Source organism: Oncorhynchus gorbuscha, linkage group LG09 (assembly GCF_021184085.1).
Source record: "Oncorhynchus gorbuscha isolate QuinsamMale2020 ecotype Even-year linkage group LG09, OgorEven_v1.0, whole genome shotgun sequence".
Classification (NCBI taxonomy): domain Eukaryota; kingdom Metazoa; phylum Chordata; class Actinopteri; order Salmoniformes; family Salmonidae; genus Oncorhynchus; species Oncorhynchus gorbuscha.
The window spans coordinates 58,368,168-58,384,442 of record NC_060181.1 but is presented as its reverse complement, the minus strand read 5'-3'; the positions used below and the strand labels follow the sequence as shown (position 1 = coordinate 58,384,442).

The window sequence follows — 16,275 nt, the reverse complement described above, 5'->3', positions numbered from 1 at the left end:
GTAAAAATAAGAACTGAACATACAGGAGAGAAAGAGAGTAAGATAGTTGGACACCACACTTTAAAGAACTACAAACAACTTTGTATTTAGATAACATCTCTGCACTGCAGTTCCTGGTGCATTAACACATCTTAAGACGGTTTACTCTGGTATTCTCCCACATCTCTACAGCTAGCACAGTAATGAATGAACATGAGTGTGTTTTAGTCCGCAGCCATATCGACAGTGCAGTACGCTAAACTGCTCTGTGGTGAGACCGCACCGGGGATCTGAGCCATGCTTTCACAGCAGCAGAACGACAGGGCCCTTGTGTGCATCCCAAATGGCACTCTATTTCCTATATAGTGCACTATGTTTGACCATACTTGTCAAGAAGTAGTGCACTATATAGGGAATAGAGTGCCATTTGGGACACAACCTAGTGTTCCTCCTCACATCCAGCTTTGCACAGTGATCAGAAACACGCTAAAATATAAATGACAGGAAAATGTGCAAATTTCAACTCCCCTCCCAGCTGGGATGTCTCCCCCCCTCCCCACCATCATTGTGATGGAGTGGACAAATCAACACTTCCCCCCCATATCAAGCCCAATCAAACACGGTCATTCATTTCAATAAGGAACAGGGGGCAGTCGTGAGGGGCCCGTCACAGGAGAGCTGCTGCATGCACTGGCTGCACATTGATCCTCATTCTTTTCCATCTCCATCATTCCGACACTGGGTTTGTATATCTACATCATCTGTTTAGGCTCCTGCAGTAACATATCGATTCACTGCAGTGCAGGGAAAATAGTGGGTCGTGTTGTCTTTGCAAAACGGACTAGACCTTGAGATAGTCGTGCTTCTGTCTGTCTGTCTCGGGAGAGATGCATCCGTCACCAAGTTTACGTTTTCTCGGAGAGGCACTATTCTTCTGCCCTGACAACAATAACAAAGTAATACTAACCATTTAGTGTAACATCAATTCAAATCAATGTTGTCAAAACAAAATGCAGAGCTCCTACACTAAGCAATTAACAATGTCCCCGCAGACTATGCTCCCTCGTACAGCCAGCACTTAACACATTTAACTCAGGTATTTCAGGTTCTTTGTGTAAGGAATGGAATCAATTTATCTCAGTTGGCTGGAAGAATTGAAAAGCACAGAAAATGGTCTCTGAAGGGACCTTGGGTAGTCGTTTGCGATTTAAGTCATCTACGCAAACCTGTGGTTAAATTACAGTTATAATACACTTGTCAGAAACCTTGAGCCACTGAAGGCCTAGATTATAGTATGGACTCAATGTGTGCTTTCAAGACATTATTTTGGACCATGAACACCAGTGACAATGAGACAGTCAGATATGAATGAACCAAGGTGTAACTAGTTTAGCATCGTACCCTTGCGGAGGTTGGCCAGTGGCTCCAACACACCCCTGCGGAAGGCTGCCATTGGGTCCTGGACGCAGGAGCGCAGACTGAGCATGCTCTGTAGATAGGAATCCTTCAGCAGCAGCTCTCTATAGGCGGTGAGCTGGTGCGCTCTGCACAGCAGGGCAGCGATACTGTGCACAAACTCTGGGACCAGGCAGGTGTAGGTGTTGTCAGCCTGGCAGTAGTGATATGCAACCACCTGGACAGGAGGAAAAAAAAAGAGTACAATTGTTTAGGAACTTTAATGGCTTAAAATGCATAAGACGTTAACCTTTGTTTTATTACCAAACCATACAACAATATAGACTGTAAGTACCTTACATTTAAGTCAGCAGAAATCTGCTAAGCTGGCTGTGTGACCTCAAAGTTCTTGCAAAGCCAATAGGCTTGGTGACTAAAAGGCATTAGATGCAATACATAGGGCCCTATAAAATCAGTTATATTTTTGCCTGATTCCCCTACATTATTGTATTTCATATTGATTTCATTTTTTTTTAGAACCGTTAAGGTATAAAAAAATATATATACAAAAGAATGAATTTGGCATTACTGCTACTATTAGCCAATATATATGCATTGAATAACAGATTCACTACATTGAACAACAGATAGATAAAAAAAAAATCTAAACAAAGTTTGTTCTGATGTGACGGTCCTACAGTGCATTCGGAAAGTATTCAGTCCACCTGTGGTAAATTCAATTGATTGGACATGATTTGGAAAGGCACACACATGTCTATATAATGTCCCAGAGCAAAATCCAAGCCATGGGGTGAAAGGAATTGTCTGTAGAGCTCCGAGACAGGATTGTGTCGAGGCACAGATCTGGGGAAAGGTACCAAAAAATGTCTGTGTCATGTTTTGTCTTATATTGTCTTGTCATTTTGCTTTTCCTTCTGTTCGTTTTCCCCCTGCTGGTCTTTTTTAGGTTCGTTCCCTTTTTTTCTCTCTCCCTCCCTCTCTCTCTTCTCTCTATCGCTCCGTTCCTGCTCCCAGCTGTTCCTATTCCCCTAATCAATCATTTAGTCTTCCCACACCTGTTCCCTATCTTTTCCCCTGATTAGAGTCCCTATTTCTCCCCTTGTTTTCCGTTTCTGCCCTGTCGGATCCTTGTATATTGTTCACCGTGCTGTGTCTTTGTATCGCCCTGTCGTGTCGTGTTTCCCTCAGATGCTGCGTGGTGAGCAGGTGTCTGAGTCTGCTACGGTCAAGTGCCTTCCCGAGGCAACCTGCAGTTTATTATCGAGTCTCCAGTCAGTTCTCGTGATTACGAGTGAAATTGTTTTTATGCTTTATTTACCGCTCCGATTTGTCTAGGAGTATTGCTATTTCCTTTAACTGGATTAAAGACTCTGTTTTCGCCAAGTCGCTTTTGGGTCCTCATTCACCTGCATAACAGAAGGATCCGACCAAAGAATGGACCCAGCGACTACAGACGCTCGTAACACTGCCGTCGAGATCCAAGGAGCCATGCTCGGCAGACACGAGCAGGAATTGTCTGCTGCTCGTCATGCCATGGAGAACCTGGCCGCTCAGGTTTCCGACCTCTCTGGACAGTTCCAGAGTCTTCGTCTCGTGCCACCTGTTACTTCCTGGTCTGTCGAGCCTCCGGAACCTAGGGTTAATAACCCACCTTGCTACTCCGGGCAGCCCAAGGAGTGCCGCTCCTTTCTCACCCAGTGTGATATTGTGTTCTCTCTCCAACCCAACACATACTCTAGAGAGAGCTCGGGTTGCTTACGTCATTTCACTCCTTACTGACCGGGCTCGAGAGTGGGGCACAGCTATCTGGGAGGCAAGGGCTGATTGTTCAAACAATTACCAGAACTTTAAAGAGGAGATGATTCGGGTTTTTGACCGTTCAGTTTTTGGTAGGGAGGCTTCTAGGGCCCTGGCTTCCCTATGCCAAGGTGATCGATCCATAACGGATTACTCTATAGAGTTTCGCACTCTTGCTGCCTCTAGTGACTGGAACGAGCCGGCGCTGCTCGCTCGTTTTCTGGAGGGACTCCACGCAGTGGTCAAAGATGAGATTCTCTCCCGGGAGGTTCCTTCCAGTGTGGACTCTTTGATTGCTCTCGCCATCCGCATAGAACGACGGGTAGATCTTCGTCACCAAGCTCGTGGAAGAGAGCTCGCGTCAACGGTGTTTCCCTGCTCCGCATCGCAACCATCTCCCTCCTCTGGCTCAGAGACTGAGCCCATGCAGCTGGGAGGTATTCGCATCTCGACTAAGGAGAGGGAACGGAGGATCACCAACCGCCTGTGCCTCTATTGCGGATTTGATGGACATTTTGTCAATTCATGTCCAGTAAAAGCCAGAGCTCATCAGTAAGCGGAGGGCTACTGGTGAGCGCTACTACTCAGGTCTCTCCATCTAGATCCTGTACTACTATGTCGGTCCATCTACGCTGGACCGGTTCGGGTGCTACATGCAGTGCCTTGATAGACTCTGGGGCTGAGGGTTGTTTCATGGACGAAGCATGGGCTCGGAAACATGACATTCCTTTCAGACAGTTAGACAAGCCTACGCCCATGTTCGCCTTAGATGGTAGTCATCTTCCCAGTATCAGATTTGAGACACTACCTTTAACCCTCACAGTATCTGGTAACCACAGTGAGACTATTTCTTTTTTGATTTTTCGTTCACCTTTTACACCTGTTGTTTTGGGTCATCCCTGGCTAGTATGTCATAATCCTTCTATTAATTGGTCTAGTAATTCTATCCTATCCTGGAACGTTTCTTGTCATGTGAAGTGTTTAATGTCTGCCATCCCTCCCATTTCTTCTGTCCCCACTTCTCAGGAGGAACCTGGCGATTTGACAGGAGTGCCGGAGGAATATCATGATCTGCGCACGGTCTTCAGTCGGTCCCGAGCCAACTCCCTTCCTCCTCACCGGTCGTATGATTGTAGTATTGATCTCCTTCCGGGGACCACTCCTCCTCGGGGTAGACTATACTCTCTGTCGGCTCCCGAACGTAAGGCTCTCGAGGATTATTTGTCTGTGTCTCTTGACGCCGGTACCATTGTGCCTACTTCCTCTCCGGCCGGGCGGGGTTTTTTTTGTTAAGAAAAAGGACGGTACTCTGCGCCCCTGCGTGGATTATCGAGGGCTGAATGACATAACGGTTAAGAATCGTTATCCGCTTCCCCTTATGTCATCAGCCTTCGAGATTCTGCAGGGAGCCAGGTGCTTTACTAAGTTGGACCTTCGTAACGCTTACCATCTCGTGCGCATCAGAGAGGGGGACGAGTGGAAAACGGCGTTTAACACTCCGTTAGGGCATTTTGAGTACCGGGTTCTGCCGTTTGGTCTCGCCAATGCGCCAGCTGTTTTTCAGGCATTAGTTAATGATGTTCTGAGAGACATGCTGAACATCTTTGTTTTTGTCTACCTTGACGATATCCTGATTTTTTCACCGTCACTCGAGATTCATGTTCAGCACGTTCGACGTGTTCTCCAGCGCCTTTTAGAGAATTGTCTCTACGTGAAGGCTGAGAAGTGCTCTTTTCATGTCTCCTCCGTTACTTTTCTCGGTTCCGTTATTTCCGCTGAAGGCATTCAGATGGATTCCGCTAAGGTCCAAGCTGTCAGTGAGTGGCCCGTTCCAAGGTCACGTGTCGAGTTGCAGCGCTTTCTAGGTTTCGCTAATTTCTATCGGCGTTTCATTCGTAATTTCGGTCAAGTTGCTGCCCCTCTCACAGCTCTTACTTCTGTCAAGACGTGTTTTAAGTGGTCCGGTTCCGCCCAGGGAGCTTTTGATCTTCTAAAAGAACGTTTTACGTCCGCTCCTATCCTCGTTACTCCTGACGTCACTAGACAATTCATTGTCGAGGTTGACGCTTCAGAGGTAGGCGTGGGAGCCATTCTATCCCAGCGCTTCCAGTCTGACGATAAGGTTCATCCTTGCGCTTATTTTTCTCATCGCCTGTCGCCATCTGAACGCAACTATGATGTGGGTAACCGCGAACTGCTCGCCATCCGCTTAGCCCTAGGCGAATGGCGACAGTGGTTGGAGGGGGCGACCGTTCCTTTTGTCGTTTGGACAGACCATAAGAACCTTGAGTACATCCGTTCTGCCAAACGACTTAATGCTCGTCAAGCTCGTTGGGCGTTATTTTTCGCTCGTTTCGAGTTTGTGATTTCTTACCGCCCGGGTAGCAAGAACACAAAGCCTGATGCCTTATCCCGTCTTTTTAGTTCTTCTGTGGCTTCTACTGATCCCGAGGGGATTCTTCCTTATGGGCGTGTTGTCGGGTTGACAGTCTGGGGAATTGAAAGACAGGTTAAGCAAGCACTCACGCACACTGCGTCGCCGCGCGCTTGTCCTAGTAACCTTCTTTTCGTTCCTGTTTCCACTCGTCTGGCTGTTCTTCAGTGGGCTCACTCTGCCAAGTTAGCTGGTCATCCCGGTGTTCGAGGCACTCTTGCTTCTATTCGCCAGCGCTTTTGGTGGCCGACTCAGGAGCGTGACACGCGCCGTTTCGTGGCTGCTTGTTCGGACTGCGCGCAGACTAAGTCAGGTAACTCTCCTCCTGCCGGTCGTCTCAGACCGCTCCCCATTCCTTCTCGACCATGGTCTCACATCGCCCTAGACTTCATTACCGGTCTGCCTTTGTCTGCGGGGAAGACTGTGATTCTTACGGTTGTCGATAGGTTCTCTAAGGCGGCACATTTCATTCCTCTCGCTAAACTTCCTTCCGCTAAGGAGACGGCACAAATCATCATCGAGAATGTGTTCAGAATTCATGGCCTCCCTTAGACGCCGTTTTAGACAGAGTTCCGCAATTCACGTCACAGTTTTGGAGGGAGTTCTGTCGTTTGATTGGTGCGTCCGTCAGTCTCTCTTCCGGGTTTCATCCCCAGTCTAACGGTCAAGCAGAGAGGGCCAATCAGATGATTGGTCGCATACTACGCAGCCTTTCTTTCAGAAACCCTGCGTCTTGGGCAGAACAGCTCCCCTGGGCAGAATACGCTCACAACTCGCTTCCTTCGTCTGCTACCGGGTTATCTCCGTTTCAGAGTAGTCTGGGTTACCAGCCTCCTCTGTTCTCATCCCAGCTTGCCGAGTCCAGCGTTCCCTCCGCTCAAGCGTTTGTCCAACGTTGTGAGCGCACCTGGAGGAGGGTGAGGTCTGCACTTTGCCGTTACAGGGCACAGACTGTGAGAGCCGCCAATAAACGTAGGATTAAGAGTCCAAGGTATTGTTGCGGCCAGAGAGTGTGGCTTTCCACTCGCAACCTTCCTCTTACGACAGCTTCTCGTAAGTTGACTCCGCGGTTCATTGGTCCGTTCCGTGCTCAATCCTGTCGCTGTAGGATTGTCCACATCTTGTTCGCGTCCATCCTGTCTTCCATGTCTCCTGTGTCAAGCCCTTTCTTCGCACCCCGTTCGTCTTCCCTCCCCCTCCCGTCCTTGTCGAGAGCGCACCTATTTACAAGGTACGAGGATCATGGACATGCGTTCTCGGGGACGGGGTCACCAATACTTAGTGGATTCTTCCTGAGGAGAGGAGTTGGGTTCCGTCTCGGGACGTGCTGGACCGTTCACTGATTGATGATTTCCTCCGTTGCCGCCAGGATTCCTCCTCGAGTGCGCCAGGAGGCGCGGTGAGTGGGGGTACTGTCATGTTTTGTCTTATAATCGTTCCGTTCCTGCTCATGTTCCTATTCCCTAATCAATCATTTAGTCTTATATTGTGATTAGAGTCATTTTGCTTTTCCTTCTGTTCGTTTTCCCCTGCTGGTCTTCCCTCAGATGCTCGTGGTGAGCAGGTGTCTGAGTCTGCTACGGTCAAGTGCCTTCCCGAGGCAACCTGCAGTTTATTATCGAGTCTCCAGTCAGTTCTCGTGATTACGAGTGAAATTGTTTTTATGCTTTATTTACCGCTCCGATTTGTCTAGGAGTATTGCTATTTCCTTTAACTGGATTAAAGACTCTGTTTTCGCCAAGTCGCTTTTGGGTCCTCATTCACCTGCATAACAGTCTGGAGCATTGAAGGTCCCCAAGAACACAATGGCCTCCATCATTCTTAAATGGATGAAGTTTGGATTCCTAGAGGTGGCCGCCAGCTTGTTTTGGAGACTATTCAGGATCGAGGGATAGATGAACGGAGCAAAGTACAGAGAAATCCTTGATAAAAACATGCTCCAGATCACTCAGGACCTCAGACTGGGGTGAAGGTTCACCTTCCAACAGGACAACCACCCTAAGCACACAGCCAAGACAACACAGGACTGGTTTCAGGACAAGTCTCTGAATGTTTTTGAGTGGCCCAGCCAGAGACCAGATTTCAACCCGATTGAACATCTCTGGAGAGACCTGAAAACAGCTGTGCAGCGACGCTCCCCATCCAACCTGACAGAACTTGAGAGAATCTGCAGAGAAGAATGGGAGAAACTCCCGGAATACATGCGTGCCAAGCTCGTAGCGTCATACCCAAGAAGACGGCTGTAATCGCTGCCAAAGGTGCTTCAACAAAGTACTGAGTAAAGGGTCTGAATACTTATGTAAATGTGATATGTAATGAAATATGCACAAATGTCTAAAAACATGTTTTGCTTTGTCATTATGGGGTATTGTGTGTAGATTGCTGTAACATAAAAAAATGTGGAAAAAGTCAAAAGGTCTGAATACTTTCCGAATGCACAGGATATCTGAGAGATATAAGAAAGATCAGGAAACAATACCTATATTTCTTTACATGTATTTACCCCCTTATTTGAGGCACTAAACTATCTCCATATTTTTTAAACTGGTACCGGGGACCTTCAGATGAGTCTTGTGAGGCTTGGGGGCTCCATGTGAAAAAACAGAACGCCAGAGTGTCCGTGAGAGTCTCAGCTTTCACTAGATTGGTCATAATGTAGGTCAAACCGTTTGGACGCTACAGACATTTCGTGAGAAGACACCATTCTGACAAACACACTCTAGCCACCTTTCACCATCGATGCGGAAGGGCTATATTGGCAGATGTGATGGATTGAGACACAGCCTCTATCTTAAACCACACAGATTATGTTATTTAGATTTCCACGTGGTCGTACGACCTCATCAGAAGACCACTTTTGCGGTCTGGGAAAAATCGAATACATTTTAATTTTGTGGTGTAGTTACCCATTAATGTAACTGCGCACCAGCAAGACACTGTTGTTCGGTAAGCACTCATGTAATTGCAGAGTTTGCAAAACAAAAGACCACTGGATTGATGCAAATGATCATGATATCATTCTGCCAGGTAGGCATAGGCTACTTTGTAGTTAACATTTATTTGGGAAGATTTATGGGAAAGCCTTTCCCATCTCTACCAGTCGACGGTTATCATAAGCATCTATGTGTACTCCCCTTTTATAGGTCCCTAAATACATCAGTTTGGTATATAGACTAAGCCAGCCCTGACCTCATTCCACTTTTGCCATTATACAATGGAACTTAGTGGTGAGAAAATACAGTAGCTATTTGTTAGTATGAAATCAAAGCTGGGACTTGAAGGCATGCCCTTGTATTATGACCTTCATATGCAATCGTCTGTCTAACCAACACCCACTAGGCTATAGCCCACTCCAGTCAGTCCACTTGAGCAGGGTTGTAAACACTAGGAACGAAACGGAAGCAAACAGGCTAAAACGGATAGGGGTCTATCTGGATTTGTCCAACAATAAATGTTTTCCATTGCAAAACATTTTGCTATGTTGTGCACTAATGAATATGACCCAGGTGGCATCCCCTACCCAGACAGAGGGGATGATGATGAACTGGTTGAAGCATTGCTCAACGACCTCAACTAACCTCCCCAAATACTGTCTCCCAAGTGGAGCTCTAAAAGTAGGATGTCCTGCCTGTGCCTTGTACTGAACAGGTTCTGCTGTGTTCACGGACATCTGACTTGGACAGGGGTTGGCGGGTGGGAGAGGGGCTGTGGGACCCTGTGGATCTGTCTCTCTCTCTCTCTCTGTCCTAATTACAATCAAACCTGAAGGAGCTGACACACTTTACAGGGCAGAAGAACATGAGGAGGGAGAAGCAGGTGACTGGCTAGGTGCTACTGGACCTTAGCGCACCACATAGCAGCCATGACTGCCTGGGTCTACTGCAGAAGGACTCAAGACCTGGAGCCTGTCCCCAGGCACAATGATGAAGATGTCCCAGAGAGGTCAGAGAGACAGTTGGCCCATAACAACACCAGTCTCAGAACCGCACATTCACTATCAGATGAGAAATATAGTCTAAATATGTCCCATCCTACTTTCTTGGATGCGACCTGTGAGTAAATCACACCCAAATAGTCTGATTTGAAATTAGAGAAATATAACCCTCACCAACAGATAAAACAAGAGTAAGCACTTTAGCTGTAACAAAGTAGTGCTCTTATGATGATCTCTGTCACAGATCTAAATGGCAGAGGAAGTTGGCACACGATTGTGGCCTAGGACGAGGGAAGGAGGACCTTGAGGCGCATGCCTGGCCGCTGCCATTACGGCTGCTTCCTTCATAATATCCAATGTAATGATCAAATTATTATTGAATCGTCTGCTTGACGGATGGCATTCTTTCCTGTTTGGACAGACGGGGTTAACAGGAATAGCTTGTCCTACACCTCCTCGGGGGTAAACTTCCTGGCCCAACGCAGCCTTCTGAGAGAGACGGCCAAGCTAACATGATGAATCTACAGAGCCTTCACAAGTGGTGGAGAATTCCACTTTTTCACTGGGCATAATAATAAAGCGGCAGAAGCAAGGACCATTGCCAAAGTACTGTTACTAGCCCTGCTGCCAAGACATTTCTCACACTGAGACAATTAAGTCAAACGAGCTGCTACTGACAAAAAAAATCTAAATAATGAAGAGCTGTATCGGAGCAAAAAACCTAGCTTTGCTATCGATATGACATACTGCTGTGAGAGAGACACAATGCCGTTAGACGCTGGGTGTGGGGTAAGTAGATGTCCATTGTTGTGGATGGATTAGAATGAAAGAGAGGAGACAGCAGCTTGCTAATCAGAAATTGTTTCACTGTACAGCTACTCTGTAGTAACCTGAGAGGAAGGATGCAGTAACATTGAGCTATAACGTCTCACAGATGTGGACCACACTGTACATCCCATGCAGACCACTACCTCATCAAAGAGACATGAACATCTGGTGTTTGTCAAGTATTTCTAGGTGATTCTCTGCAGTACAACTGGATGTTTCCAGAGTCGTGATCTACTGTAATTAATTTCCAATTCAGGGACAAAACTTTGAAGTGTGATTGTGCTCATATACGCGAATCAAGCGATACCAGTGCCTAATTGCAACTGCAAAAGCATGAAATACTTTGCGGCTGCATCAGTGAGTGCCCTGGATATGAGGGTGGATTTGAAGAGCGGCACCTCCTTTTCATTTAGCCGTGATGACTGACGATGCAATGTTGCGTGGCAGTCACAACACCACAGGAACACTCCTTTGAGAGAGGCTGTTGAAAGCAGTTTAGTGCATAATTGGTATGAGGGATTCACAGAGTTTAAACATGTTAAAGGGGCAGTGCAGTCCAAAACTAGATTTTCTAGTTTTTTGTTATGATATTTCCACACTACGAGGTCGAAATAACACTCTGAAATTGTCAAAATTATGATAATGCCATTTTAATGTAAGAGCCTGCTCAGGTGGGATGTAGTTTTTGGCCCAAAGCATAACACATCTGATCTGATCTGATTATTCTGACCAATGACCAGTCAGTCATCTTTAATTTGCATACGTATCCTCCTACATTAAAGCAGTTCGTGCATATATTAATACAAAAACAAATGTGGCTGTTTGTGCACACAAAACATTTTCTTGAGGCAAGCCGAAGTCTACCCCGCTTTGTCGTTGATTGATCAGCCTGAGAACAACATACGGGATCAATAGAAGGAGCAAGTTAGTTGAATTCCCAGCCTTTGATATTATACAACAAACTCTGCAAAACCTTATGCATGTAATTCTGGAGGGCGTAGGCCCATTGGAAATCAAATGTGTTTTGAATCATCTTGTTGTGTCAGGACAGATTGATCTGGACTGAATTCTGCTATTCTTGGTTTCCCTTATTCCCCTCTAGATGTTAGAGATCGGCCATCCCCAATTTATGTTAGTACATTAACGTCAAGTGATGGTAAACTAAAACAGTCCTCTGGGCAAATGCTTGTCCTGCTAAGGATATTGCCATTTGTTTTGGAGAGTTTGGAAGTCAATGCATATATACAACTGATAATTGAGCTAATAGAGATTGTACAGATAGTATTTGCATCTGTTCTTTCCATTGCGACAGTGTCTAGGTTTAAGTTACTAATTGAAAATGTTAGACCGCAATGTTATACCTAAACAGCATTATATGATACATTTTCCATCACAGATAAAGTAACTGGGTCCAATGGTCAGACATACAGTATGTGTATGCGGTTCGAGTCTAAACATTGTTTCTTTAAACAATGGGCTTCCAAGCTCAATTAAAAAAATACTTGCAAGTCTTTGATCAATCAGAACCACATATATGAACGCTGACAAAATGTTAACAGTTCAACGCACCCATTTTTTTCAAATGAAAGGGAGATGGGACCTGTATCAGAGGTTAAAGTTCTACAATATTTACATGTAAAATTTAGGGATTTCCATGGGTTTCAATGAAGTAAACAATTCTGTATCAGTCAAATGGCTTGTAATAAATTGTAATAAATACACAACTCAGAAGTCCATGATCTTTGCCAAAGTACTGAATGGTTATATGCCAGAATTTGGACTGGTCAAAAACCTATTTCTTGTTGATTCTAGGCTTTATTGTTTGAAATGTCAACCATGTCAAACTATACGCTTTGATCGAAACGTCATGGCTTATCAAGTTGAGGTCTCACGTCTTGCACAGGCCACTGAGTTAGTGGATGCTGAAAAGCTGGTTGATTTGACCTCTTATTACACAATTAGCAACAAGAGCCAAACATATGTACAAGTCAAATACCATCTTGGGGATGTAATAGAATTGTACAACAGTTCAAATGACTCATATGTATCTGTGTTCCCTAGATATGAAAAGTGTACGGTCTTTGTTCTCTACTGTATTTTGTCTACATGATTACCTTCCTGTGTGTAAGATGACAATAACACAGTGAATTCCATTTGGTCATTATCTGTTCTTAATATGTGAAGAGATGAAAAGGATAAGATGCTTGAAATAAGAAATTCTGACTTTGACAATGCAGTTTAGTACTTGTCAGTGTTGATCAAACAGCTTTATAATTCTTGTAATTATAGTTTCAAACACTAAGTTACTCAGAACCAGTAATGCAATCTCAGTAACACGATATATTATCTTATTAAGATAATTAAGGACAAAAAAGCTTGAAATGCTCTAACATAAAAACTGCCTGGTAAGAAGAAATATCTTGTCAGACAAAAAACAAGCATATATTGCCTTGATTTAAGATATTTAATCTTATTTAGATTTCAATTTTTGCAGTGCAGGGATTTTTCAATTAAGTGTTTGTTGTCATTCAACGAGAGATGAAGGTCTTTTAAGGGAGCATGCGGGCACACTAATTCGTTTCGCCTAGCTGAGTTCGGCTAGGCGACACCTTAAGTGGGGTAGGCTCTAGAGCAGGGGTGGAGTGGTCGAGAGCACTCCAGTCATTGAGGGCCTGATTGGTGTCAAACTTATTCTACATCCCTAGCAAACACAGCTGATTAATCAAATTGCATTCTTAAGTGAAGATCATGATTAGGTGATTATTGAGTCAGGTGTGTTAGCTGGGGCTGGAGCAAAACTGCGACACCAATCAGGCTCTCGAGGACTGCAATTGCCCACACCTGCTCTAGACAATCCTATCTACAAATCAGGGCTGTGTATGTAAATATAATGTAAATATATAACAATTTGTTTCAACACTCCCACACAATCAGACTGGACATTTCAATGGCAAAAGGAGGATCAGGGAAATAAATGATTAACCCTCGGGTGTAGCCACACTACAAAGGTATGTGGACACCTCTTCAAATGAGTTGATTCGGCTATTTCAGCCACACGTTGCTGACAGGTGTATAAAATCGAGCTCACAGCCATGCAATCTCCATAGACAAACATTGACAGTAGAATGGTCCGTACTGAAGAGCTCAGTGACTTTCAGCGTATCACAGTCATAGGATTCCAACAAGTCAATTCGTCAAATTTCTGCCCTGCTTAGAGCTGCCCCAGTCAACTGTTAGTGCTGTTATTGTGAATTGGAAACGTCTAGGAGCAACAACGGCTCAGTAGTGAGTTGCAACATTCACTACCGAGTTCCAAACAGCCTCTCAAAGCAACGTCATCACAAGAACTGTTCGTCGGGAGCATCATGAAATGGGTTTCCATGGCCTAGCAGCCGCACACAAGCCTAAGATCACCATGCGCAATGCCAAGCGTCTGCTGGAGTGGTGTAAAGTTCGCCGCCATTGGACCCTGGAGCAGTGGAAACGCGTTCTCTGGAGTGATGAATCACACATCCCCATCCATTTGGAGGATGACAGGAGAACAATACCTGCCTTTGGTGGAGGACAAATAATGGTCTGGGGCTGTTTTTCATGGTTCGGGCTAGGCCCCTTAGATCCAGTGAAGGGAAATATTAACGCTGCAGAATACAATGACATTCTAGACAATTCTGTGCTTCAACTTTGTGGCAACAGTTTGGGGAAGGCCCTTACCTGTTTCAGCGTCATAATGCCCCTGTGCCCAAAGCAAGGTCCATACAGAAATAGTTTGTTGAGATCGGTTTGGAAGAACTTAACTGGACTGGCCTGGGGTTGACCTCAACCCCACGGACACCTTTGGGATGAATTGTTATGACGACTGCAAGCCAGACCCAATCGCCCAACATTAGTTCCCGACTTTACTAATACTCTTGTGGCTGAATGGAGACTCACCTTTCCAGAGGGGTCATATTCGTGTGTAGCCCAAACTGTTCGCTACAGACAGAAAATGGCAGATTGGCTGTACCAATTTTAGACGAGTCTCTAGACACTTGTGGGCATCCTGGAACAAAACAACATGTACGTGTTCAGGAGAGTCTCATCTTTCCATCGGGGGGGTCATAAGAGTTTGTAGGCCAAATCGTTCAGACGTTATAGACGTTTTCGTGATAAGACACATTTTTGAGATGTCTCATGGTCTGAAAAACACAGCTCCAGCTCTGCCATCTTTCACCGCGGAAGCGGAAGGGCAGTGGATTAGATGCATCCAATGCAAAAAAAAACTGCTAATTCGATTTTCACGGCCCGCGGAAACCCTCTAGGTGGTTAAACATATATTTTGAGTTATTTTCATTAAATAAACACACACACTGACTTATTAGACATACAGTAAATTAAAAAGACTGCATGGGGGCTTTCAAGATGTTCAAATTCAGTGGCACGTGGCTCCTAGAGGCTGCCTATTCCCTATAGCAGGTGCTTGCTGTTGTCATTTTTATCATTTAGCAGACACTCAGGAGCAATTAGTGTTATGTGCCTTGCTTAATGGCAAATCGACAGATTTGACAAATTCACCTAGTTGGCTTGGGGATTCAAACCAGTGTTACTGGCCCAACGTTCTTAACCACTAAGCTACCTGCTGCCTTGTCATCTCACATTATACTATCCTGTGTTAGTGCCGCACTGATTCAATGCATCTAGTGCAGGAGTGGAAGGTCATTATGATGCCAAGGAGTGTTAAAAACATGTGTTATTGAAATAACAGTCAAGAAAACAGGGCATTCTGAAGCTGAACCATTCATGTGATGTAACAGCACCAGGGACAAGGGTGAATGAAACGGCTTGGAATGTTTTAATCATATTTAATTATTTCTAAAAGTAATACAGTAATGTTTGTAAATGGCAAGCTAAGCTGCAAGGTGGATGTGGTGTATCTGTTTTCTCAAAACAACAGAAGCAAAATGACAGATGGACATTTCAAAAGTGGGAAGGGAAAGAACTCTGTGAAATAGAAATAGATGGTGAATAATGAATTTAAAAAAGCTGTAATCACTCACAAACCTCAGCAGGGTAACTCAAAGCATAGCCGCGGGGAAGAAGTTTGGGGTTAGGGGGGTGCTGCGATGTCCTTCTCCAATGGGGGGGGGGGGGGTTGCCCATGCTGCATATTGGTTCAGGATTATTAAATTCTACATTGTAGAATAATAGTGAAGACATCAAAACTATGAAATAACACATGGAATCATGTAGTAACCAAAAAAGTGTTAAACTAATCAAAATATATTTTATATTTGAGATTCTTCAAAGTAGCCTTTGCCTTGATGACAGCTTTTGTACACTCTCGGCATTCTAACAACCAGCTTCATGAGATAGTCACCTGGAATGCATTTCAATTAACAGGTTTGCCTTGTTAAAAGTACATTTGTTAAGTTTCTTTAGTTTCTCTTTGCTTATTTGAGCTGTTCTTGCCATAATATGGACTTGGTCTTTTACCAAATAGGGCTATCTTCTGTATACCACATCAAACTTGTCAAAACACAACTGATTGGCTCAAACGCCTTAAGAAGCAAAGAAATTCCACAAATTCACTTTGTAAACATTTCAAAAAACATAATTTCTCTTTGACAAATGACTGGTACTATATGTGTGTGCGTGTGTAGTGAATGTGTGGGTTTTGTGTAGTGTGAGTGTCAGTGTATATAGTGTGTATATACAGAATAGTCTTATGAGTGTGCATAGAGTCAATGCAAGATAGGGTCAGTGCAGATAGTACAGGCAACTATTAATTAACTACAGTATTTAGCAGACTTATTTCTATATATATCAGTCTTATGGCTTGGGGGTAGAAGCGGTCTCGAAGCCTGTTTGTCCCAGAGCCGATGCTCCGGTATCGTTTGCCGGATGGTAGGAG

At 44.8% G+C, this 16,275-nt stretch overlaps 1 protein-coding gene across 6 annotated transcripts in view; it reads right to left on the bottom strand.

Annotated features, from left to right (window-relative positions):
* Positions 1-16,275, bottom strand: part of LOC124043823 (protein TANC1-like) — a 299,125-nt gene that overhangs the window by 56,415 nt on the left and 226,435 nt on the right. For all 6 annotated transcript variants that reach the window (XM_046362829.1, XM_046362833.1, XM_046362832.1 and 3 more), the window contains one exon: positions 1,381-1,612. In XM_046362829.1, coding sequence (XP_046218785.1) covers positions 1,381-1,612 — 232 coding nt within the window. The remainder of the gene's footprint in view (positions 1-1,380; positions 1,613-16,275) is intronic.